Below are 27,558 nucleotides of genomic sequence, written 5' to 3'. Positions count from 1 at the left end.
ACGCCGTCAGTAGCTTTATAGATTTTCCTTTCCCCGATCCCTTAGGTTCCAAGCAAAAACCCATTTATTCCTTTATGTTTTGACCTATCTCTTTTACAATTGTCCTTGGCCTTCACTTTTTAGTTTTCAGCAAACCCAAAACCATTTACTTTTGTTACCTCTACACCTTTTAATACTAATGCCTTATAATGAATATAAATCTTAATAACCACTCTTTGTTAGTAAAAGTAGAGTTTCCAGCGTCAATGAAAATTAAATAATCCTTTTCATTACTTTATATTTCATATCACGAACACTTTTCAATCACATTAGCTATCTACCTATCTTAATCAGTTAACATATTAAAATAACTTCACTAACAGCTACACATTTGAAATTCTTTGTTCTATTTAACAATGAATAAATAAAGTATTTTAATAAACATTTCGTTTTTTTAATGCTTGCACATAATATCATCATTATTGTTTATGAAAAAAATTATTTGGAATTAATCAAAGGTTAAAGACAGGTCGTGGCAACATTTCTTGTTCTCATATCATTCTTGAATAGTTGAGTTATGACGCTTCTTTTCACTCGACTTATTCTTAATTAACAATAAATAACCAAAAAATATATTATAATTATTTTCAAATCTCTTTGAAATGGGATACGGCGCAGATATTAGTTTCTGTTACTTCACCATTTTAGAAAAGATAATTATTTTACCAACAAACCATTTTAAAACCAGAACTACGTAATCTTGATTATCCTATTGCACTTAGGGATACGTAGGAGCAAGATGAATTTTTGTCAGACACAAAAATAAAAGAATAAATATTTTGTTTTAGAGAATTTAACTTCAAATAAATTAAGGATATTTAAATCATGCAATTAGTTAGGGTATCGTTTAATTATGGCTGGACGAGGTGTTAATACATTCCTCAAACCGTAATCGACTCTCAAACTCAAACTCTAATATAAAAGATCATTTTATCCTAATTTGGGCTTAGTTTAAAATTTCCACGTTTTAACTGCAATATCTAAGAAGTCGTGTAGCCGAAAATCGGGGCGGAGAGTTATATATCAATATCTGTACCCCATGGGACTAAAATCCGAATTTTATTTATTTATTTATGGGAGGTACTTAGGTGAACCTGACCAATAAGACAAACTCGAACTGGGGATGGACGAATAAGATGGGAAGCCAGGTGGGGACAAGTGCAGGTGAGGGTAGAGGGTAAGAATCTGTTGTTGGATGAGAGCATGTACCTTCAATGCCTATCCACTTTCTCCCTTATAAAATCATTTTCAATCAAAGTCCTCTCCCTCTAACCATTTGGTAGTTTCACTGAATATTATATATATATATATATATATCGGTGTTTTAAATTGCACCTTGTAATTGTGGTCACACTATTGTGGTGTCGAGAGGCTATGCAACAACATAACGACTATAATTGCGACCATATTTTTAATTGTGGTAAACGAAATATAACCGTAAATATAATTTAAAATGATGATATATGCTAACTTGGATTCTGAGTGGCCTAATAAAAAGCAACAGCAAATGATACAATAGATTTTGTTGAGCCTGCAGTATCTTAAAAGCTGTATTCTATATTTATCTGAAATGAAAAAAAGTTGAATTTAAGAGATGGATATAAAAAAGGAGACCATGCTGAGGGTTGTGCAGTAGCAGTAATGTTAAAGGGGGGTGAACATGACTAGATCAAGGTCCACCCCTTCATGTGAATCACATCAAATTGGTAATAATGTAGGTCCTACTTCACATACATTACCCACAACTCAAACTTACTATATTATTTTTATGGACAAAAGAGAAATTTTATTAAAAAAGTATAAAGGCATTAGAAGATTACGAATGACACAATGCATAGAAATAAACAGAAGGAGAGATGATTCCAAAATATTTATAAGTCAGTTAGCATAAATTATAGGTTTTTATGTGATTTTTCATTGATCCAAAGTCATGTCTTCCTCTTTATAAACTCAATAATATCATTTATAAAAGTTTATTGGGAGTTGAAAATAATATTATTTCTGATAATTCAAATAAACTACATGATTGTCGGTACTCCAATATTTCCTACAGTTCAACTCAAGCTTACAAGAAATAGGCATGCACTTACTCCAACATGAGAAATTTTTTACCTCTTTAGTAGGAGTTTCTTTTTTATTTTGTTTTTTACCTACTAATTACTATGGCTATGTGATACTAATAGCTTTAAGTTGTGTCTGAGTAAGTATTACGATATTGCATATTTTGAATATTTTAAAATTGAGTATGGTGTTTCTGTATATTGTGTGTGAACTGAATATTTGTCTCTGTTGTTATATTTTTTACACAATACTTGAGTTTTTTTTATGGAAAATTCTAGCATGCTCCTGATACACAGAGCATATAATGTTTTGTGCTTTATGAACTATTGATTTATTATTAAAAGAGTTGAACAATTAACATTAAAAGATAAAAACTATAAAATGGGAACATTGATAATTTCCTATCTCCTTTCATCACAACTATCCCATCACCATAACAACCTCATAATTATGACCGGGATGCCTAATTTATACTGACCTAATGAAAAGTTGAAAATGTTTATTATAGACCAAATTTGATGGAACAATATCAGAAGAGTGAGTTGCTAGTGAGTGAATATTGATTGATTTATTTTATTCTGTATATTTGTTATTCAATATATTACTACATTAACCTTGGTACGTAGCTCAACATTAAAAAAATCAAGTGGTGGTAACATACAATAACTCTACCGACATTTCTTGGCGTCTGATACATTTCTACCTTACATTGGGGTAATTCCAACGCAAGATTTGCCATCAATGAGTGATATTAAATTCTTGTTTTTTTATATTTCTAGAAACTTCAAGTGAAACTTTGCACTAAAATTTCAATCATGGTTCACAATAATAAAAAAACCGTGGATTTTAGCAGATAATTAGAAAAACTCGTAAACTGAAATCAAGGCAATTCCAAAACTGGGTTTATTTTGATATCGAACATGCAGCATAAGCATGATCAACGAAGGATATGGTGACAAGTGCTACAATGGTGAGTGGTGACAATGTCGACCTCCACGTTCTCCAAAAATGGCAAATGCCAGAAGTTTTGTAGATACAGCCGTTGCAGCTTTTTGCTGCAAAAGTGTGAATGACTAAGGAGAAAATAATTTTTCATAATATATTTTATGACACAATTATGTATGTTAAAAAAATGCGACACTGTGTCTGATGCCGAGCACCATATTTGGGATTGTTGGTATGAAAAAAAAAATATATAAATTTGTTTTATATTATTGATTATTTATATCTAATTATTATGATTTTTAAATATGAATGATGCAATTAAATAATGAATATATTAATTGTGTATGCATTTTATATGAAAAATGCATTAAATGAGACAAAATGAATAATGAAAATGTATGCATTAATAAAGTGCACCAAAATTACATTTATTCACTCATATCTATCAAGTTGATTATAAAAAATGAGAGTTTCCACTCCCCACTTGCCTTAATGAAATTCAATTTGCCAATGTGTTTTATCTTATCATCTTATCCATGCTGTCTCTACTCATTGATATTTAGTTTTTACTACACCGGCATCATGAAACTTCTTCTTATATCCCCATCTAAGTTGACCCACCATACCCACAGTATCTTTCCCCATACACACCACAATTTTAGTCAAATTAAAATAATATTCTCTAATTACCCTTAATTCTTCAATCATATAAACTTGATTTCACTTCCTAATTTCCTTTCCCATTAAAAAAACTAAACACACATATAAAATGATACCCACCAATTAGGACAGGTTCCTCCTATATATATATCATACTCTTATAACAAACTCGTACCTATTCTCAAGTATCTCTCTTCTTCTTCTTCATTCTTCTTACTTAGTACTACTCAGCAAAACCGAAAACACTGGTTCTCTTTTATTCATAACACGAACTAAAGTTTGTTACGAAATTATAGAAAGAAAAGTTAAATAACAGAAAATGGATGGAGTTAGTTGCACTGATGAAACCACAACAACCAGTGACTCACCTTCTATATCTCTTCCCTCGAAGCTATCTTTGCCACCACTGCCAAACACGCTCAGCCGTGTCGGAAGCGGAGCCAGCACCGTTGTCGATCCTGACGGCGTTTTCTGCGGCGGTGCAGAAGCGGAGTCCCGTAAACTTCCTTCGTCAAAATACAAAGGCGTGGTGCCTCAGCCTAACGGACGTTGGGGCGCGCAGATTTACGAGAAGCACCAGCGCGTGTGGCTTGGAACCTTCAACGGTGAAGATGAAGCCGCTAGAGCCTACGACATCGCCGCCGTCAGATTCCGCGGTAAGGACGCCGTAACCAACCGTAAGACCTTCGCAAGTGACGGTTCCGGCGACGGGGAAATCGAGTTCTTGAACTCGCATTCCAAGTCTGAGATCGTCGACATGCTCCGAAAACACACCTACCACGACGAGTTACAACAGAGCAAGAACAACACGTGCGGGAAGCAGCGGCGACACCACGAAAGTTCAGCAGCGACACCGTTTGGAAATCGAGGCGCGTGTGATACGAAAGCGCGTGAGATTCTGTTCGAGAAAACGGTTACGCCGAGTGACGTCGGGAAATTGAATCGATTGGTTATACCAAAGCAGCATGCTGAGAAGCACTTTCCGTTAAGCGACGGAAGCTCGCCGTCGACGGCGGCGGCGAAGGGAATGCTTTTGAATTTTGAGGACGTTGGAGGGAAAGTGTGGCGGTTTCGTTACTCATATTGGAATAGTAGCCAGAGCTACGTTTTAACCAAAGGGTGGAGCCGGTTCGTTAAAGAGAAGAACCTAAAAGCCGGTGACGCGGTTCAGTTTTACCGGTCCACTGGACCGGACCGGAAGCTCTACATTGACAGCAAGAAAAGGAGTGATGAGGTTGGACCGGTAGTTGAACCGGTTCATATGGTTCGGCTTTTTGGGGTCAACCTTTTAAATCTTCCTGGTTCTGATGTTGTTGGTGGTAATTGCAACGGAAAGAGGAAAGAGATGGAACTATTTGCTTTAGAATGTAGCAAAAAGCAAAAAATAATTGGAGCTTTGTAACACTAGTTTTCCTTTTTCCTTTTCTTTTTAGTTATATTTTGTTCTTGTGAATTTTGAAAAGTTGTTAGTGATGGAATCATGTTGGGGGAGGAAGGAGAATGGTGGTGGTGGTGTAGTTGCAAGTTGCAAAAGGTGAATTGTATATTATTAGAAAAGAAAAGAAAAAAGTGAAATGGCAACAACAATTGTCTAACAAAAAACAAGGCTTGGAAGGTAATGAAGAAGGTTAACTTTAATTTTGTAATCTGCTGTCATCCAACTTGAATTTACTCATCAATGGAATTGTACATTAAACAAGTTGAAGTATAACCAGTCTTATAATGCATTAATATTAATATTTGAGGTATACTCTTATTTAGCTTAGAGACATTTTCATTTTAAAACAATGTTTTACTCTACACATGTGTTAATGTGGAATATTTAATGATTTCAGCTACTATTCCCTTTTGTCTTCTTTAGTGTGTTGGACTTTTTCAAAAGTATTTCTCTTCTCATAAATTAAAGCTTTTAATTTTGTGGAATGAGAAAGGTGATGCTTGCTCTATCCGTTTCATTAAAAAATGTTTATTTACATTAACTTTGTTGTATTTTCCCTATTATATTATTTTTATTTATTATTACTATTTTCTCTAACATATAAATTAAAAATATTAAATAAAGATAAATTTAAAAAGCAGTTAATAATACTTTCTTAATTTTTTTTAAATGCTCAAAACATATGAATAATAAAATCCTAAAAATGGAAGATAAATAAGATTGGAGACAAAAAAAAAGTTATCTACAAATAATAAAATGAGGACACGAACATTATATAAATATTACGTTTTAACTATAAAGTTTTATATTTGAGGGCCATAGCCTAGAAAATCGTGTACAAGTTGATAGCGGGACATTTGTTCAATAAAGAAAGAGATGTTTGGCAAGTTGATACTGCATACAGTGTACATGCCCATAGCTTCTTCTGATATATATTCTGAACCTTCTCAGTACCTTGTTTTTGGAATGGTCAACTTTCACTGAACTCAGCATTTTATTCACCATTAAAATATCTGCAATTAGTTAACCTAAAGCAGAAATATCTACAACACAGATTTTGTCCAAGACATGTTTTAGGGGTGACCGATTTCATTTTTGAACGAAGCAACTCTATCACACATATTTTTTATTTTGTAATTCGATTTTATGAATTGTTAAATTAAATTATCTAGTGTTGTGTATTTATATCTTGAAATCATAGTCTCATGTACGGTTTTTTTAGTTGTTTTACTTTTGTTTCTTAAATATCACAAGTGGGACCACCATCCACCCCAGAAGTCTAGAACCCACTCATGGGTCGAAAACGGCAAGCCTAAATTCAAATTGGTGTACTTAAATTAGACGTTGAGATATATCTATAGTGTAAGAATTTTTATATTATTATTATATCATTAATCATTTATTTTTAATTATTATTAATTTTTAAACAAAAGTAATATAAATAAATGATGGATAATATATTGACCACATATAAATCTTAGCAGTATCAAGTTATAAATATTATAATCAGATTTATGGATGCAGACATCCACATAGTAGCATGACAAAACAGGTAAGCAAGAAGAAATCTAAAAAATAAAAAATAAAATCCATCTTATACATTTGGTAGATGACAAAGTTATTTAAATATGATATTATATAGTCATTTTGTTATAAGAAAATAAATGTTTTGTTGATATAGGTAAAACTTACGTGGTCTAAAAAGAAATTAATTTGGCTGGGGAACACTTTTGATACAAACAAAAAAAAAGAGACTACTTTTGCATATTAAAAAATAATCTCATCATCAAATTATATAATCTTAGTCAAAGATCCAACTTAAAAAACTCAAGTGATTTTTTCAGTGTAATATGCTTGTAAATCTACAAACCAATTCATTTCATACAACTCAACGTAGAATCAACAACTATTGTTCTCTAAAAATAATTTGAAGCAAACACTGTAAATCATTGGAGAGAGAATTGTAGCAACTATTCTAATGCTCGTAGTCACATCTGAAAAGGGATTTGTGTTATTGCTCAATTTGGGTAAAAATAGGAACCTCATCAGAAGAAGTTACCAATATATTTAATACTCAACAAGATGAGACAGCTAAGGAAGGGTCACCACCTTAACAGAGAAATCTGAATGCTTAGGTACCCCATGCCACCAAATCTGAAGGAAATGATAGAAAAACGGAACACATATTCTATCTCCAAATTTTATTACTTTATGTATAACTTCATCTCATTGATAAAAAATATAATTGATAAATATTTAATTTATGTTCTAATTTCTCAACAAATAGAAATAAGTGATGCACATTTTGGATAATAAAAATGTGACACGTACGTGTAGAAGGCTTCATTTGCAAATTCAAAACATAGTCTTTAATATTTTGAGGGACAAAATAGGTTATTATTCATGTGTAAAACACTACTCACATCATTTTCATATACCTGTTACATTAAAATAACACAATCCAAAAAGGTAATAATGTTGAATTGCATTAAATTTATTTTGTTTTTCATAATTTATCATTTATCTCTTTATAATTATTACTTTCTTTCAATTATTTACATGCATCAAGAAAGTGTTAAATAAGAATAAATTTGGAAATAATTATGATTATATTATTAAGAAAAATTCATCAAACATTAAGAGTCCAACCCTGATACAATCTTCTAAACCTCTCGTTTTAGTTTTTACCTTCATCGTAATTATGGAAAGAGTAACTGTTAATTCAATTAGCAAAATTTTCTTGACAAGGCTGAGTGTAATTTACAAAAATAAAAATTACACTCCTTGATTTAAGGTTAATTAAAGTGACTAACATTCCCTGCATCAGATAGACTAATCCAAAAGAAGTAAAGAATAAATAATCAATGTTATGTACTCTCCTCAATCCTTTTTATAAGACCACTTTAGTTAATTTCATATATCGATTATGGAAGATCAAAAGATCATTAAATTTGTCAACATTATACTTAGTTTGCCAAAATTGACTGTATAAATGGAACACTATCATTTTCTCTTTCTACTAAAATTGTTTGAGTCAATAAATAATATAGTTTAATAACAAGAGAATAATGTATCTACTAAATAATAAAACTTGATGTGTTATTTTATTTATTTTTAAAAATATTTTTATAGAAAACGATGAAACATGACACATGTCATCATTTCACTGGCAGGAGGAAATAACTATACTCCATTCCCTAGTAACAAACTCATTTATTCTATATAGAATTTGAAAATGATAGAAACCAATTTTTTAAAATAATTTTATCAGAAATTGATTAGAGAGAGTAACTAATGTGTCTAAAGTGGGTATGGAAGTTTTAATGAGAGTGGCATTTGAAATTAATGTTGAGTACATGCTGGTCATGTGAGGACAATAAACATTAGTGATGCCAGTTTTATGGCAACAACTATTGCCGTGGAAATGTGAACTTCAACCATGGCAGTAGCAATGAATGTTGATGGTGGAAATTGCCATTTCGAAAAAAGAGTTATCCTAAAATCAAATTCAAACTCCAACAAGTGTAATATTTTTTTATGCCACATTTTCATAAATTGCGGCTTTCATTTGTCTTGTGCGGAATTTTAAGGTGACTCCGTTTGCATAACTAAGTTTAGTTGAAATATGTTTTGCAAACTGTTTTATTTTTTAGGTATAATTAATTGTATTCTTTATCATTTCAGTGTCCATTCTAATAAGTGTTGCTCTAAAAAATTAAATATTTAATTTTTTAATCTATTTGAAATCTAATGGGTAGATTAACGCCTTGTTAATAGACTATTTTATTAAAAATGAGTTTGATGAAGTAAATTTAGGTTTGAATATGTTATTGGTTAAAAATATTTCTGATAGATAAATATGGTTTGGGTTGTGTCATTCAAAATAATATTTAAACATCTATGTAATAAATAAAATAAAAATCAGTCAAAATCTTAAATTAAAAAATATATAACTCCCACTAAAAACATCAAAATTTAAATTAGATAAAAATATAATATATTAAATTGGAACAATTACAAATGGTTTCGGTTTAAACACCAACCTGTTTTTTTTTTAAATTTTGATCTTCTTCTAAGCTAGTTCTCAATTTTAACACCAAGTTGCATCTAGATTTTGATAGCCTTCTAGGCCAGTTCTCGGTTCTAACTTCTAACACATCAAGTTGCTTCTTGGTATGTTGCTAACTTTTGTTGACATCATAGTCTTTTGGACTGTTTTAGAGACTTTTAACAAAGTTCCATGTCATGATTTTTTTATAACATTTCTCCTTATATTGTTTTTCACATACCATGTTTTCTCTACTTTTTTCATCAAGTTCCCTCTTATATTTCAATAACATCGTTGGTTAATTACCTTACTACTCTTGGACCAAGTTTTAGAGAATATTTTTCATCAAGTTCCTTCTTGGATGTTGATAACTATTTGCTATCTTTGTCCTTATTGGAAGACCGCGTATTGAAGACATGTTGCCAAGGATGCTCGTTACCTTTTCTAAATCAAGTTTTAGAGACTTTTTTCACCGAATTCCTTCATGAATTTTGATAACTTTGCTTCTTGTTGTAGTTTTGTAGGATCAAACTATTAACATATATTTTGATATTTTGGGTTAATATTATAATAGACAAATAATTAGTTTAAACATACTTATCTTTTAGTTGATTAGTTAGTTTTGGTTGTTATGTTAATTAATTTTTATTTCTTTTATATAAGACCTTCATTGCAGAGGCGGAACATGGTGAGGGTAGGTGGGGGCAATTGCCCCCTGGATTTTTTTTAAAAATGATTATCATATTTTTTGTAATTTTTTCTAAATATTTTTTTACCTTATTTAATTTGTACAGTCCTTCTAAAAATTATAGATAATAAATCAAATTTAATTGAAATTGCTTATAATGTTATTACTCTATCAGAGTTTAAAATTATTTTATTCATATGAAATAGATTATATTACATATTGTCCTTATCAAATTTTATTGTAAAAGTCTTAAAGATCCTTTCAATTTTTTATAAATTATTAAATATTGATAATATATGTATTTTTGTGAATGCATATGTATTTTTATTGGTGACCTCATTAATCATTCATGTTTAAAAAACTCCAAACAATATCTGAATTAACTACAACTCTAACAATACGAGGAAAACGAACGCATATTATTTGCTTGATCGATTTATTCATCTTATGTTAACTATTTTGGTTTAGCTACTATATAATAGTAAACACAACCAAACAAATTTATATAGTAAATAGAAGATGAATTTCTTGCAAACAAAGAAAATAACTAAAAACTTTACTACTGATTCAATCAACAATGAGTTGAAGTTTTTAAAAGAACCAAGAGTGACACTTTAAATCAATATACATTTTCTATATTGTCTTTAATTGTTAATTATTCTTATTTAGAATTAATATTTTATTTTAAAACTTTAAAATAATTATATATATTTCTTTAATTTTCTTATTACTCAATTAAGCTTAATTATCCTAAATTTAGGTCAAGATACGCCACTTTAATATCATTCAATTCATTGAATTCATTCATTACGGAATATACAATTCTTTTCTTGTTTCTTGATTTCTAATATGGTTTGAGAGCGGTATAATTATATCTTCCACGATGTAGAAGAAGAAAGATGTTCAATCAAGAAAGAAGTATTGGAACAAGAAAGTGCAAATGTTCAAAAGGATGCTTACACTTCTGATTTCAACACTGAGATTTTAAGTCAAAATTACAGAATTATTATTCATCTTCTTGCTCTCCTTCTTTATCATATTTTTACAATCATCATATTCTCTATTTCTCTCATTCTTCTTGATATTTTTTAGACAAATATTTTTCATATTTCATCATATCATTTCTCTTGTTATTTTTGAGAAAAAATTGCTCATATTTCATCATATTCTTCTTGATATTTTTTAGGCGAATATTGCCCATATTTCATCTCATTTTTTGCCAAGTAACCAAAATGGTATTCTTGAGTATTATTATTCTTGAACAAATATTGTTCATATTTATCATATTGTAGATTTCTCTCATTCTTTGGCTAAGCAACCAAGATGGTATTATTGAACAATAATATCAATTAATCTTCTTTTTATTGTGTTGGTTTATGATGAACAACATCATTACTTTCAATTTCAATTCATTTTCTTCTAAGAATTCTTCTATTTCTTTTATTAATTCTTTTAGCATAACCTTGCTAGTTTCATGTGTTGTACTTTGAAGAATTCTTCTTTCTATTTAAATTTCTTCTATTCAATAGTACAGTCTTATGTGGCTATCATTCTATGCAATCCTTAAGTTGTATGAGCAGAATTGGTTGCAATTGGTGAACAAAGATCCTTATGTGGCATATGCAAACTAAACAGAGAGACAAATACATATATACATATCTTTAGTCAAAGGCAATGAAGCCTTCTCCATTCAATCATTTGTTGTATAAGCTGAGAGTTGTCAACGTTCACTCTCCAGCTTAAGGGAGGTGTTGAAATATATTTTAGATTAATATTGTATTGGACTAGTAATTAGTTTAAATTCACTCATCTTTTAGTTAATTAGTTAGTTTTGGTTGTTAGGTTAGTTATTTTTCTTCCTTTTTATAAAAGACATTCATTATAACTTTGTTATTCATTCAATATTATTCTATTTATTAAATTCCTTCATTTAATGAAATTCACATTCTTTTCTTACTCTTCCATTTCTAATTCTAATACATCCTAAACTTTTATTGTTTTCTTGTCATTCAATATTAATTTCAAAATCAACTATTTCCCCTCGAAATTTATCATATTAATGTACGCAGTGTAGGTACCCTACCAATCACCAGTTACCACAAACTCTATTCTACGTGTAGTTTTTAATGACACTTGATTTGAAATTTTCAAAAAGAAATATTCAAGTGCATGCCAACTTATGACATTTCCAAATGAAACAATTTATTCGTCTTTATCTTCATAGTCTTGGCACTTTTTGTTTGTTGCATATAGTCTTTATATATACTCAGCCATTAATTCTGAACAAGTAATCAACGAGGATTGATATTGAGAAGTACTATTCTTATTTTCATTCCATAAAAACCAAACATGTTACATCAAATTAAACCTTGAAGATTTTTCTCTTATTTCTTAGTAAATCAGGTCAAATGTATCCATTATTGCGATTATTTGATAGGCAAATATCATTTTAATTAGCTCAATTTATTAAACCTAAAGGGACAACATGAAATAGCTACATCAACAGCTATATCTCAATTATGAAGTGGTCTTGCATGATTACGACCTTGATATTAAATAATGCAGCTTTGCATTTTGATCCAGATATATAACTATTTTCTATTTCTGACCATACCATATTAACTAGGTAGGTAATTGTTAACTCAAAAGGAGTTTCTGGTGGCAGTGTTAAATAATATCATGACAAATTATAATTTTTAAAAAGGATTTTATTAATCACGATTTTTATTCCTTAAGAGCATAGGCTAAGGACTAAATGAGCTAACAATGCATTGAGAAAGAAATTATTATTTTTTTGTTGAAAGGGGAAAATTTTGTACTTAATATATTGAAAAAAAATAGTAAATTTACATCCCCTTAAAAAAATAGTAAATTTACATCCCCTTAAAAAAATAGGGTGTTAAAAGGGGAAAATTTTGTAATTAATATATTAAAAAATAGTAAATTTACACCCCTTTAAAAAAATAGGGAGTTAAAAGGGGAAATATGGAACATGGTTCAGTTCGTAGACACACTTGCAAATTGACACATTATGGCTAAATTGGGCTAGGATCTCAATTATAAGTAAAAATAATAATACTACTTTTATCTCAAATACAAGTAAATTTAACTACCTTTATGGTTTTTAATATCACTTTTAATTGAAATTATTTTTTGTATCTCTTATGTTGAATAATAATAGTAATTATTTGAATATTTTTTATTAAGTTGATTTTCAATATCACTTTTAAATAAAATAATTTCTTGTATATCTTATGTTGAATAATAATTATTATTTATATATTTTTTATTTAATCAAGGCAATTGACTATCTTTTAACTCATTTCCTTAATATATGTGAAATTATTTACATTTATTTATAAAAAAAAAACCCTAGGCATAAAAGAAACCAACACTAAGGCATTTTAAAACCAACATTAGTTAAAGTTTCTTTTATAAAGTTCAATTGACGCGTGATAATCCTAATTTTTGGAGAGGCAAGGATAAGCAATGTATTCCACATAGATTAATTATGAAAGGATAATTGGGTGGTCGGTGTTGGGCCTATTTACCAAACCATTTTTGTGTTTTTATGTGCGTTTCTGAATTGGAATATAAGGCTTCTGGCAATCTGGCTATGGTGCATAGTGCATGGAAATTTAATGAACATATAGTTCAAAGCCCCATTTGCATGCCAACACGTTGCAATTGTAGCTATAAGAAAATGTGGTTCACTCGAATATATATATAGTTCCCAAAAAAATGTGGTTAGCTTTGGTGGAAGTTTTTTAAGTTAATTAGAATACTTAGACAGATACAAAATCTAAAATGTGGTATCACTCCGGATTGAGGGACGAATGACTGGGGCACTACCCATTGCTGCTATTGATGCTCATCTCTTTTACCTACTGATCTTTTATCCTAAAGTATATCTCAAAATATGTCCTTTAAAATAAGATTGTTTTTTGTCATTCCCTTATTGAACTAAGATAAATTGTTCAGCTAGATTTGTTGATAGTGAAAATATATTATCTCATTGTGAACCAGTCACATTGAATTAAAAAGGTAAAATTTATGATAAAAAATATATTTATTGACAATATATGAGTTATATATATTGTATCACTCATATTTAATAATTATTACTTTTTATGAAAAATAATATAAATAAATGGTGAATTTCATAATTGTATATAAATCTTAAATATTACACTCAAAGTTTATAGATGAAAACCATAATTAAACCTTTAATTATTGGAGTGCTTTGCAATTGTATCTTTTCAATAATCACTGTTGTGAATAATATAAAAGCTAGTCATGAATAATATCAAGGTAGAATAAGTAAATTGAGAAACATGTGAGTAAATAGAGTTAAAACTTATTTAATGGTTTGAGTCATAAACGATGTAGGTATCCAATCTCTCTATATAATTATTTTATGGTCCATTGGTTACAAATCACTCTAGTCACAACAACCTATGTATTGATCAAAGTCATCTTCTGTTCATGAATCTAGGATCTTATATTGTGATGTAAATATATATGATGATGGTTGGGCCAAATGGGCCATGCTCTTGTTGGTGTACCTTGACCGAAAAATTATAGTTTTGGTGCCCCTTTTTAAAATATTATCATATTAGTGTAGTTTCTTTGTAAATCGGCAACTTGGTTGCCGATTTTGATGTGTATTTTTTTAATTACCTCCCCCCAAAATCGGTAATGGGGGAGGAGTTTTAGGTATAATTCTTTTAATTTCCTCTCCCCTAAATCGGCAATGGGGGAGTTTTTGGTAAATTTTTTTTTTTTAATTTCCTCCCCCGGGAGATTTTGATAATTTTTTTTAACTCCTCGGGGGTGTTTGAAAAATGTAATTTTTTTAATTCCCTCCCCCTAAAACGGCAATTAGGGGAGTTTTATATATATTTATTTTTTGTTTAATTCTCCATAAACCGTAACCGTAATAACACAAATCATCAATTGTTTATTTAAACATTACTATTTAAGAAAACAATATATTACACTTGAATTTGTTAAATCCCAGAAAAGTTTAATGACATCTGTGTGATGAAGTGCCATGGAGGTGGTTTTCTCCTTCTTGCCAGTTGAACTCTTAATTGTTGTTCAGTCCGCTGCGAGATTCTCGCTCTTCCACGTGTCTCCAATTGTGGCTCCTCCTCATCTGAATCATCTTCATCTTCATCAACATCCTCAACGACAACCTCATCATAGTATACCAAAAATATTTGTAGACGGCATAGTAGGACGATAATATTGTTGAGAATCATATGCCGAGAATGGTGTACTTGAAGTTGTAGCAAACATTGTTGGTATTGGGTTTTGAGAAATTCATAAGAAATAATTGTATGGAGAATTATAATTTGCAAACTCATACAATTGTTGTTGTTGTTGTTGTTGTTGAGGAGTAACTGATAAACTATGTGCTTGAGAATGACTATCCACTGGAGTTTGTTGCGGAGAATCAGTTTCAGGTATATCATAATGATGAGTAGGATGAGCATCATCAATGTTGGTAGAGTATGCATTGAGGTATAGTTCAGCCAATGCTCCCATCATTTCACGTCCCGATGAGAACACGTCACATAAAGATTGTGTGGGATTAATAAGTGATGTTGGAGGACGACTCTGATCACAAATTCTTTTTGCAAATGTGTACTGAAAAAATTAGAGAAAATTAGAATTAAATAAAATAATTACACACAGTTTAATTTACAATTTTTTTTACCATTCTATCAGTGTGTTCTATCTCTAGATATGTATCTTCTAGTACTTTTTAAATACCACTGCATATACTCATAGTAGTCGTTCAAAGGCAGTGTATTTGCTAGTAAACCATCGACGACATAAATATCTCAATTTTGCCATATTTGAATCCAACGACGATGTTTATGTGGCCAGTTACAATCAGTTTTACCACGTAAGTCCACTTTATGAAGTTTTTCACAATTGACTGGATCTTGTGGAATCGGTTGACCAAAACCAAATTGCTTCATAACCTGATCTGTAGGTGCCATTCCACAATTGCGAAACAGATTAATGGCACACGTGATCGGCTTTTGTTGGAGATGTTTAGCAGGTAAGGCAGTTGGGAATATGGCATCCACCGAAACTGGTAAAAATGTTACTTCAAAAGTTAATATAATTAATATTCATACATAAAAAATATAAAAAGTTAACATAAAAAGTTAATATAATTCATTATCATTATATTTATGTCGTTGTACAACTTACTCCTTTGATATGTATATTATTATGACTAAAAAATAGAAATGTAAATATACCTGGTCAACGCGTAAGATATTAACAGCATTTCTAGGAATGTTGGTGGTGATTAAATGTTGTGACCACCTATTTGTAATCTTTGTTAGTTAATAAAAAACTTTGAATCACTTTTCTTAAATAAAAATATACATGTAATGGTAAAATTAATATATACCTTTTCACCAATGGAAAATAAGGTGTTGTTGGGACGCGCAGTCTCGGTGCAAGATTTTCAATGCGATCATATGCCCATGATTGAAGAAGTAGTAGCCATCCTCCAATCTCTTTTTGATCACTAATTATTGCTGCACGACATAGTCCTCGATAAAGACAAGCCAATACAGTTGAGCCCCAACTGTATTCGAATGTCTCTGTTAAGTCCTCAAGCAAGGGCATATACATAAGGTGGACTCGGTTACCTGATGTATCTGGCATAAGAAATCCCCCTATCATTCTCAGAATAAATGCTCTTGTGTGTTGTTCAATAATAACGTCATTATCATTATCAGGGAGATCACGAAATGTCCTCTCAAGCCAAGTGAGTTTCACCCTCTGCCCCATTAATTCGTTACCAACTGGAACAGCACCCAACAACCGGATGCAAAATGCTTCCCAATCAATACTTGTCACTCCGGTAACAACTTCTCCATCTATCAGTATGTCAAGTTGGTAAGCCACATCTTCAAGAGTCACGATGGTCTCTCCACATGGAAAGTGGAAAGTATGTGCTTCCGGCCTCCATCTCTCGATCAATGCTAGTAGTAGATGGTTGTTGATTTCTATTACTCCAATTGTAAACAAGTTACCAAAAGTAGTGTTGCGGATAACTTGTAACACCGACTCAGAAGGTAGTGATTGCTAGAAACAATATCTGGGCCGGAAACTACATTCAATGCCATTCCATACATTATTAGATATATGGTCATTTTGCCTTGTAAGTAGTGATGTATCAATTGGCCATGGATGAAGGTACTCCATTTGAAAGTGTGAAGAGGAGAAGGAAATGTGAAGAAGGTGTAACTAAATCAATGAAGTCAGAAGAAGGTGTGTTAGAAGAAGGTATGGAAGTGAGAAGGTATACGAAAATATTTATAGGATGTGAATGTGAATGATGTATGATACGGTGGGTGAATGTATGGTAGGGAATTATTTCTAAGGAACTCGGCAACAGAGATGCCAAGTTTTGTGCAAAAAAATTATTCGTAGGGAACTCGGCAACAGAGATGTCGAATTTAGTGGAAAGTAATTTGCCCTAAACCTAACTCGGCAACCTTGAAGCCGATTTGCAATAAATTTTTATGTTGAACTCGGCACCTAGGATGCCGAGTTTTCATGAAATATTATTTTTTGGTCAACAAATTTTAATGCATTGAACAACCAATAAATGCGTTTAATGAATTCGGTCAACAAATTTTAATGCACTTAATGAATCAAGACTATGCCTTTTAATGTATTCAACCAACTTTAATGCCAAACAATAAATTCAAAATGCCAAACTTTAATGTCAACCAGTGTAGTTTTCAGAGTTTTGTAGAAGGTTAATGTCAAACAATAAATGTATTCAACCAACTATCAACACTATGTATAGTCATTCAGTAAAATAATCTCTGCACAATAAAAGAATCAGTCATTATGTATAGTCATATGAGTAAAAGAATCTCTGCACAATAAAAGAATCAGTCATTATGTATAGTCATTCAGTAAAAGAATCTATGCACAATAAAAGAATCAGTCATTATGTATAGTCATTCAGTAAAAGAATCTCTGCACAATAAAAGAATCAGTCATTATGTATAGTCATTCAGTAAAAGAATCTCTGCACAATAAAAGAATCAGTCATTATGTATAGTTATTCAGTAAAAGAATTTCTGCACAATAAAAGAATCTCTGCACAATAAAATCTTCTGCACAAATCTTTTGCATGGTCATTCACCACAAATCTTCTGCACACTTAAAATCTTCTGCACACTAAAATCTTCTTTGACCACACTTATGTCCAATAGTTATACTATAGTACTTTTAATATATAATAGTTTTAATATGCTTTTAATATGCACACGTTATACTATATACTTTTAATATATTTATAGTATATAATAGTTATACTATAAATATTTATAATATTTATAGTAAATAGTTATAATATTTGTAGTTATAGTACATAGTTATAGTTATAATATTTATATTACATAGTTATAGTTTATGGTATATATAGTTATAGTATATTTATAGTACATAGTTATAATATTTGTAGTTATAGTATATTCACTACACATAATTGAGAAAAGTAGTTATAGATCAATAGAAATACATTATAAAGGTAATGACTAAAATATAAACTACTCTTAGGAATGTTGCCTAGAACTCTCCCCTAATTCTCTAGATCGCAATGGACATGTATTCCTGTTTTGTCCTTCGGTTCTACATCATCCACATTTTTTAAGTTGTTCACCTTGAACTTCATCCATCTCATTGTGAATGTGTGAAGTCTTTGGTCTTCCACTTCTTTTCCTACGCATAACAGGATTGGGAATGAATGTCGGACCTGAATAAGGAGGCCAGTATTCTTCATTACCAAGTGGTTGAAACTCATATTCATAAACCTTTTGAAGATTATCTAGGTGGTAAATTGTTGAGATAAATTGACTACAGTCTAAATTCAAAGAAGCGCATGTTGTGATAGCATGAGATTATGACAATCGTAATGATTGAAATTCTCCACAGTCACACAAATTGTCAGCAAGTTTTACTGTATACAGCCTCACTTGCCGACCACCAGATCTAGATACAACTTCAACTTCAGAGACTCCAGTTTCTCGTGAAAAATTATGAACCATTTGACATGTAGATTTATGTTGATTTTCTTTAATCACCTTTGTTAATTCTTTGCAATATACATGCCCTGCCATAATCATGTTAGAGACTTCATTTCGATGTTCATTGAACCATTCATTTAGCTTGTAATATGTTGCTCTAACAAGTGCAGTGATAGAAAGAGCTCTTGATCCTTTCAAAACACCATTAACGCATTCTACACGATTAGTAGTCATGTGGCCATATCGTCTCCCTTCATCATATGTCTGACTCCATTTCTCTTTTGGAATCTGGTCCAACCATGCTCCAGCCCTTGCATTTTTTTGACACAAGGAATTCAACATTCGCTCGAACCGTGGTCGCATCAACTCATAACCTACAACATAAATACAAACATATTAATATCCATAATATAAAAATATTTTTAAAATTATAAAATTTAAATAGAACATACCCATTCTACAACTTTGTCCTTTAGATCAAAATCTCGGAATTCCTTATTGAAATTACTAGCTACATGACGAATAAAATAAATAAATTGTACAGTAGACCATCCTGCCAACTCACTTCGGAGTGCAGCTAATAAACATGTCCCCCTATCTGATATGATACACAGGTTTTCTTGAGGGGTAACATACGTCTTAAGATTGTAAAAAAACCACTCCCAAGCTTCTTTCGTCTCTCCTTCAACAATGGTAAATGCAACTGGAAATACACGTCCATTTCCATATTGTAAACTTGCTATTAGCAATGTTCAGTATATTTCCCAGTAAAAAATGTCCAATCCACTTGTAGGATTGGTTTACAATATACAAACCCTTCAATACATGGTTTGAAAGCCCAAAATATTATATCCAGAATGATTTGACTTGGGTCTTCCATGCCATCTACAACTCGTGACGTGCTTCATATTTTACAATTGTGGTAGGAGACAAATATTGTAGAACATTCATCCAATGTGGTAACTCATGACCTTTCCCAATCACCATAAATTTTTGTCATTGCCATTTGTTTTGCAGTCCACGCCTTTCTATACGTGACTGTATAACCAAAACGACCAGCAACCTCCTTCAACTGGTATACTCGAATCTGTAGATACCAAATTAACAATAAGATCTGAAATGAATGACGAATTTATTTTACTATGATCTTGGGAAACTAACATCGATACACAACTGTGTGTTCCATTAATTTTCCTAATCTCCCAATAATCGCGCTTGACGTTATAAGAAGCGCGAATTCGCCACTCACATCCTGCACCAAATGTTTATATTTGGCAACATATCTGTCCTGCCTAGACTTTGCAACAATATAGTCGAACAAATTTTTGATATGAAATTCCCTAATTGTATTTATTGTGGCTTCTTTACCAAAAAAAATTTGATATGAAATTTAAAAAATTTGTTTTTACCAAAAACTCCCCCCATTGCCGATTTAGGGGGGAGAAATTAAAAAAAAAAATCAATTTTTAAAAACTTGGTTGCCGATTTACAAGAAACTACACTAACACGATAATTTTTTAAAAAGGTGCACCAAGACCGTAATTTTTCGGTCAAGGTGCACCACCAAAGTAAATTCTCCGCCATGCTCTTGATTTTGGGTTTTTCTTGTATCAGAACCCTCCTCTCTTCTACTACCAAGAGCCTCAGGGCACTATCGATTAGGAGTGAGTGTGACTCTTCTCCGTTAATGGAGAAAAAAATGCTATGAAAAAATAAAGTAAAAACAACATTTATTGACATTTATATCATTTTTATTCAAACTGAAATTACACTTTTACCCTTAAAATACAAAGGAAAAAGTCAATTCTCTCTCCATTACTTGAAAGGAATCTCAGTCTTTAGGAGTTGCTTTTATTGAGAGATAAATTTGAGGGTGTTAGCCTTATTTCACCAAAACAATAAGTAAAAAATACACACAAAAAAACAAATTTATATATAAAAAGGTTTTTGTTGCAACAAAAAATAATAGTTGTGCATTGACGAATGAAAATAAGCCATCAAATAAAAAAGTAGAGAATAAAGAAGAAGAGAACAAACCTAAGAATTGGTTAACAAATTTGACTAATCTACACATACGTTATTAGTGTTAGGTTTGGGCTCCCTTCCTATATAGAGAAAGATCCAATTGGGCAAAACCCACTTGTCTCACTTAATCTAATAGATAGAGGTCAAATGTGGTAAGGGGAGAAATCAGTTTAGGAAAACGGAGGAAATAGAAAATTGAGAGAAAAGTTGAAAGAACTCAACCCGCAGGAACTCATAGCAGTTGTTGGAGATTTGTGATTACGTCTTCATTCACCGTTGGATCGGGCTGAAATTTGGATAGTAGGTTCACAGCTTCTGGTACTTCATTCTGAACGGTTGGTGACAAGTCATCTGAGGTGGTAGAAAATGACTCAACAATGTAGCATGTATTAGTGAGAAGTCATTTTTAAACTTGTTGCTCTGTTATATGTTGTATTGTTGAGCACGTTTTGTGCTGTATTTTTTAGACACTCTTGTATTCCTATTTTGATCGTTGTGGAGCTTGATTAACTGGCTTGTGCCCGTGGTTTTTACTTCTCACGTTGGAAAGGTTTTCCACGTTAAAATTTAGGTGCCCCTTGTGTGTTCTTAGTTGCTTTTCTTATTTATTATTGCTCATCATATATTCTAGCAAGTTGGGGAAATTATTATCTGTTGCATATACTCTATTCATTGTTATTGTGTTGAATTTCCCATCAATTAAATAACAGAATTTGAGTAGAAAATATGATTATGCCTATGTCCTAGAATGGTATTGGCTTTTATTTTGCTGTTGCTCAATTAGCCAACTAGGTATAATAAATTAATGACAAATTTCTATAAAAACACCCTAAATTATATGTGTTTTGTAAGTATTGACTTTGATTGTCTTGTCAAGGGGCTTATCTCCTACTGTTACCCAAACCTCTACGTAACCTTCAAGTGTTATTCATTCCCCATTAAATCCCACTAGTTGACCATCATAGGGGAGTAGGTCTCGCTCACGGAGTTCCGTCTTCACAAACAGGTCTTGGAACATGATGTCTATAGAACTACCTTGATCCACGAGCAACCAGTCGATCTTCTTTTTATTTAGCTTGGTCGTGATGATCAGTGGGTCATCATGTCCTCACATGATACCGACATAGTCTCTATCATTAAAGGAGATTTTAGGGCTCACTCTTCTGCTAGCGTACTTACTGGTCTTGTTTTCACCAATTGTGACTTGCAACACCTCTTGGAGATATCTCTTATGTGTGGATCTTGAAGTGTCATCCACACCAAAACCTCTAGATATGGTATCAATGTCACTTGGCCTCGACTGTCTCCTATTTTCTGGGCGGTACTGATTAGTATGCTCTCTATTTGAAGGATGACTTTAATATGTCTCGGGTGGAGAGCGTCTTCTTGGTGGAGTGGCCTAGCGTAAGGTGATCGTCTTTGTAGGGTATGACCCACTATGAACTCTTAGAGGTGCCTTTCCTGGATGAGATCCTCAATGGTGTCCTAAAACTATGTGTAGTCATTAGTCCGATGTCCAAACATCTTATGAAAGTCGCAAAACCTATATCAATTTTGTGATCAAGTCTTCCGTTTTTTATTTGTCTTTGGGACTGGTGCGAGGTGGGCATGTTAGAAATTCATAATTTCTAATTAAGGTGGGCATAATATATTTAATACAATTATATTGACTATTTATTTTGGGGATACAAAATAAGTGATCTAATTTCTGACAAACCCATATGACTTCTAAAATTGATAACATATATGAGCTTAATGAGTGGATACCCAAACAGTTGACCTCTAGGAAATAATGGGAACACTATAAGTTAATACATAGGGAACAGTTATGGTCCCCAAGATACCAAATCACAATTAGTTTTCACCTCTCCCCGTCAGAGAGAAAACGAAGGTCCCAATAGTAATTAAAGATTTGTTTGAGGAAGGTCATCATACCAAAACTCCCTCAAAATGTATATCAAAGGAGTGAATCAGAGAACATGGATTCAAGTATGACTTCGTATCCATGTTTTATATTATGTGTGAGAATCATGATATTCCAGATCTTAGAATTGTTATTTCACCAATCATGAGGAAATATCTAACAAGTGATATTAGAGTTGATGGTTCGGTTGGTACATGGTGGACTTAAGGAGGAGCAGACTGGAAAGTGTGTGTACACATACTTGAGGAGGAGATTGTTGGGTTTATTCAAGTGTGAAGACTCACATTGGATATGCATAGAGTGAAAGAGTTTATATCTAGAAAAGGCTTATGGAACTAATGCCTAAAGGTTTTGGTTCAAGACGTGGTATCTCACTTGTGGCTCTCCACTCTTCTCATACTTGATAAGTGCCAAAAATACCTAATTTTCATACACTTTTCATAACACTTATCCTTGGATAAATTGAGAAAACCAACTTAATTCAACACTTTTTGGATAAAATATCCTAATCTTGTCTATATGCTTTATATATTTCTTTTGTACTATATTTTGTAGGATTTAGTAATAAAAGAGAAGAATTTATCAAAGGTATACAAAGTGCTCAAATAGGCCAAAATGCTCAACACATAAGCATGACTCATCAAAATTTGGCCTATGTGGAGTCAACATGAAGCTGCTCACTAAGCAGCTTAGCTTGGACCAAGAAGTGTAACTATTCCAGTGACAATTGGGGAAGTTTCAATAGGCAAATCACTAGTTGATCTTGGAGCAAGTGTTAGCCTAATGTCACTTTCACTAATGAGGAGAATAGGGGGTTGCAACTAAAATCAACCAGAATGTTCCTGCAACTTGCTGATAGATCTATTAAATATCCGGAAGGAGTTGTAGAAGATATGTTAGTAAAAGTTGATAAGTTTCTGATTCCTGTAGACTTTGATATTATTCACATCTCTGAAGATGTAGAAATCCCACTCATTTTGGGACGTCCATTCATGAGAACAGCAAAAATGGAGATAAATATGGAAAATTGCAAACTGATAATTGTAGTAAAAGATGATGAAATTCAGTTTGACATTTTCAAGGCAATGCATCATCCAAGATATAAGGGGCAATGTTTCTAGATTTATATTCTTGATGAAATCTTCTCAGAACAGCCTCAGCCTGATAACTCTTGGGACATGCAAGAACATAATCTGGAGGGCGGAGAAAAAGAACAACTGATCAGAAATCCCTCTAATAATCAAATTTCTCCTGAGCTAGACCAAGGTGGAGATGAGAAAAAAGAACTAGAACCGGAACTGAAGGAGTTACCATCATATTTAAAGTATGTATTTCTAAAAGGTGACTCCCATAAACCAGTTATCATCAACAACTTGCTATCCACCTTGGAGGAAAATAAGTTGATGCAAGTCTGGGAAAGACGCCAAAAAGCAATTGGTTGGACATTAAAAAATCTAAAAGGAATCAGTCCTTCTTACTGCATGCATAAAATCATGATGGAGTATGATTTCAAACCAGTAGCTCAACAACAAAGGAGGCTCAATCTGAAGGAAGTAGTAAAAATGTTAGAAGCCGAAAGAAGTCCTGTGCAAGTAGTACTGAAGAATGAAGGCATTACAGTAATCCGAAATGACAACAATGAGCTCATTCCAACTCGAGTTGTTACTGGTTGGAGAGTATGCATAGATTACTGTAAACTCAATGCGGCTACTAGAAAAGACCACTTTACCCTCTCTTTCATGGACCAGATGTTAGAAAGATTATCAAGGCGGACCTTCTACTATTTCCTAGATGGTTACTCAGGATACAACCAAATTGTTGTAGATCCACAAGATCAAGATAGGATTCACTTGTCCTTCTGGTGTCTACGCCTACAAAAAGATGCCATTCAGAATGTTCAATGCTCCAGCTACTTTTCAAAGATGCATGCTGACTATTTTCGCCGATTTGGTGGAAAAGTGCATCGAGGTCTTCATGGATGATTTTTCAATATTTGGAGATTCTTTTGATATATGCCTGAAGAATCTAGAGACAGTCTTGGAAAGATGTGTTGAGACAAACCTGGTACTAAATTGGGAGAAATGTCATTTTATGGTCACCGAATGCATTGTTTTGGGGCACAAAATTTCAAGAAAAGGAATAGAAGATAAAGCAAAAGTAGAAGTCATAGAGAAGCTTCAACCACCAACAAATGTTAAAGGCATTAGAAGCTTTTTAGGACATGCTGGACTCTACCGACGTTTTATCAAAGATTTCTCCAAAATAGCTAATCCCCTTTGCAACCTTCTCCTAAAAGATTCCACTTTTAATTTTGATGATTCTTGTTTAGAAGCATTCAATTCTTTAAAAATTTGCTTGGTAACTGCCCATGTCATAATTTCACCAAACTGGGATCTACCTTTTGAATTAATGTGTCACGCCTGTGAATATGCAGCTGGTGCAGTTTTGGGATAGGGGAGGGAAAAGGTTTTCCATGCAATACATTATGCTAGCAAAGTTTTAAATGAGGCACAAGTTAACTATGCCACTACAGAAAAGAAATTGCTAGCTATTGTATTCACAATAGAAAATTTTAGAAGTTATTTGATAAGGGAAAAAATAATTATTTTTACTCATCAAGTTGCAAACAAATATCTACTAAAAAAACCTGACTCCAAGCCACGGTTAATACGCTAGCTTCTACTTTTGCAAGAATTTAACTTGGAAATCCATGACAAAAGTGGGAAAGATAATCTTGTGGCAGATTATTTGTCAAGATTAATCAATGAAGAAGTCATGAAATGAGAGAGAGAAATAGTTGAAGCATTTCCGGATGAAAAGCTATTTCTCCTTCAAGAACGACCATGGTTTGCTTATATAACCAACTACGAGGCCTTAGGAATTATTCCTGATCATTTCAACTATCAGAAAAAGCGAACATTTCTCAAGGAAGTCAACCATTACGTTTAGGATGAGCCATACTTATTCAAAGAAGGAACTGATAACATCATTCGAAAATGCGTTGATTCAACCGAGGCACAGAAAATTCTATGGCATTGCCATAACTCGGCCTATAGAAGGCACTACAATGGAGAAAGAACTATTGCAAAAGTTCTCCAATCAGGTTTTTTCTTGCCCTCAATTTTTAAAGATGCCAAAAGCTTTGTTCAAAAATATGATGCATGCCAGAGATCTGGCGGAATTGGGAAACAAAATGAAATGCCCCTACAAAATATTTTGGAAATATAAATTTTTGATTGTTGGGGTATTAATTTCATGGGCCCTTTCCCATCATCATTTTCAAACGAATACATCTTGGTGGTTTTTGACTATGTTTCTAGATGGGTTGAAGCATTAGCAACGCCAAAAGCGGATGGAAAAACGGTTATAAAATTTTTGAAGAAAAATATTTTTACCCGCTTTGGAACACCGAGAATGCTTATAAATGATGGAGGATCCCATTTTATAAACTCTCAATTGCGCAAAGTTTCAGAATTTTATAATGTTAGACATAAGGTAGCATCACCTTATCATCCACAAACCAATGGGTAAGCAGAGGTATCCAACATAGAATTAAAGAGAATTTTAGAAAAAAACGGTCTCTTCCTCAAGGAAAGATTGGTCACAAAAGTTGGATGACACTCTTTGGGCATATAAAACTGCATATAAGTCACCAATAGGTCAAACCCCATACCAACTAGTTTATGGCAAAGTTTGTCATTTACTAGTTGAATTGGAGCATAAAGCCTATTGGGCACTTAAGTTTTTATGTTTTGACTTGAATGATGCAGGAATAAAACAAAAGAATCAACTACATAAATTAGAAGAAATGAGGTTCCAAGCTTATGAGTCTTTAAGACTGTATAAAGAAAAGGCTAAAAAGTACCATGACTCTAAAATTTGAAGGAAAGATTTTTACAAAGGTCAAAATGTACTTTTGTTCATTTCAAGATTGAAACTGCTTTAGGGAAAATTCAAGACCAGATGGTCAGTGCCATTTGTGATTAAAGAAGTTAAATAATATGGAGAAGTTGAATTGGAAGATCCAAAGTCTCAAACGGCTTGGACAATAAATGGACAGAGGTTAAAACCATACTTGGGTGATGAATCAGGCTCCATCATCAAAATTATATCAGAATAACCTCTACCAGGCATCAAGCTATTGACATTAAAAAAGTGCTTGTTGGGAGGCGACCCAGTATTTGGTTAGTTTTTAAATTGCTTTTTAATATTATGTTTTAATTAAATTTGTGTTTGAATATTATGTTATTCTTTAGAAAATGTCATATGCATCAAACATCTCCTTTAAACCAATTTTTTCATTGGCTTGAGGACAAGCCATCATTTAAAGAGGAGAAACATCGTTTGATGCATATGAAATTTTTTAAAGAAAGTTAATAGTATATATTAGATTATATAGTTATTTAAAAAGTAATTTGATTGTCCTTAAAACTCAAAAAAAAATTCAAAACCCGAATTCAAAGTGGCTAAATCAAAAAATTGTGGCATGATTACATGATTTAAAATGCAAAGCATATCTTCACTTAAGCTTTTATTGAGGAAAATGAGATATATGCTAAACTTTTTGTGAAAAAAATCACAATGTCATAACTTGAAAATTTTTTGCAAATGAAAATTAAATTTGTGTAACATAATCTTTGCAAAAACTTTTAAATC

At 32.1% G+C, this 27,558-nt stretch overlaps 1 protein-coding gene across 1 annotated transcript; it reads left to right on the top strand.

The window, feature by feature from the left end:
* LOC109336660 (AP2/ERF and B3 domain-containing transcription repressor RAV2-like) lies at window positions 3,864-5,347 on the top strand. The gene has a single exon (XM_019573395.1). It carries the CDS (start codon window positions 4,025-4,027, stop codon window positions 5,105-5,107), a length of 1,083 nt encoding a protein of 360 aa, XP_019428940.1. The 5' UTR covers window positions 3,864-4,024; the 3' UTR covers window positions 5,108-5,347.

The sequence above is a fragment of the Lupinus angustifolius genome, chromosome LG20 (assembly GCF_001865875.1).
Source record: "Lupinus angustifolius cultivar Tanjil chromosome LG20, LupAngTanjil_v1.0, whole genome shotgun sequence".
Taxonomy (NCBI): domain Eukaryota; kingdom Viridiplantae; phylum Streptophyta; class Magnoliopsida; order Fabales; family Fabaceae; genus Lupinus; species Lupinus angustifolius.
Note: the sequence above shows the minus strand (reverse complement) of the source record. Positions and strands in the feature narration are given on the sequence as shown.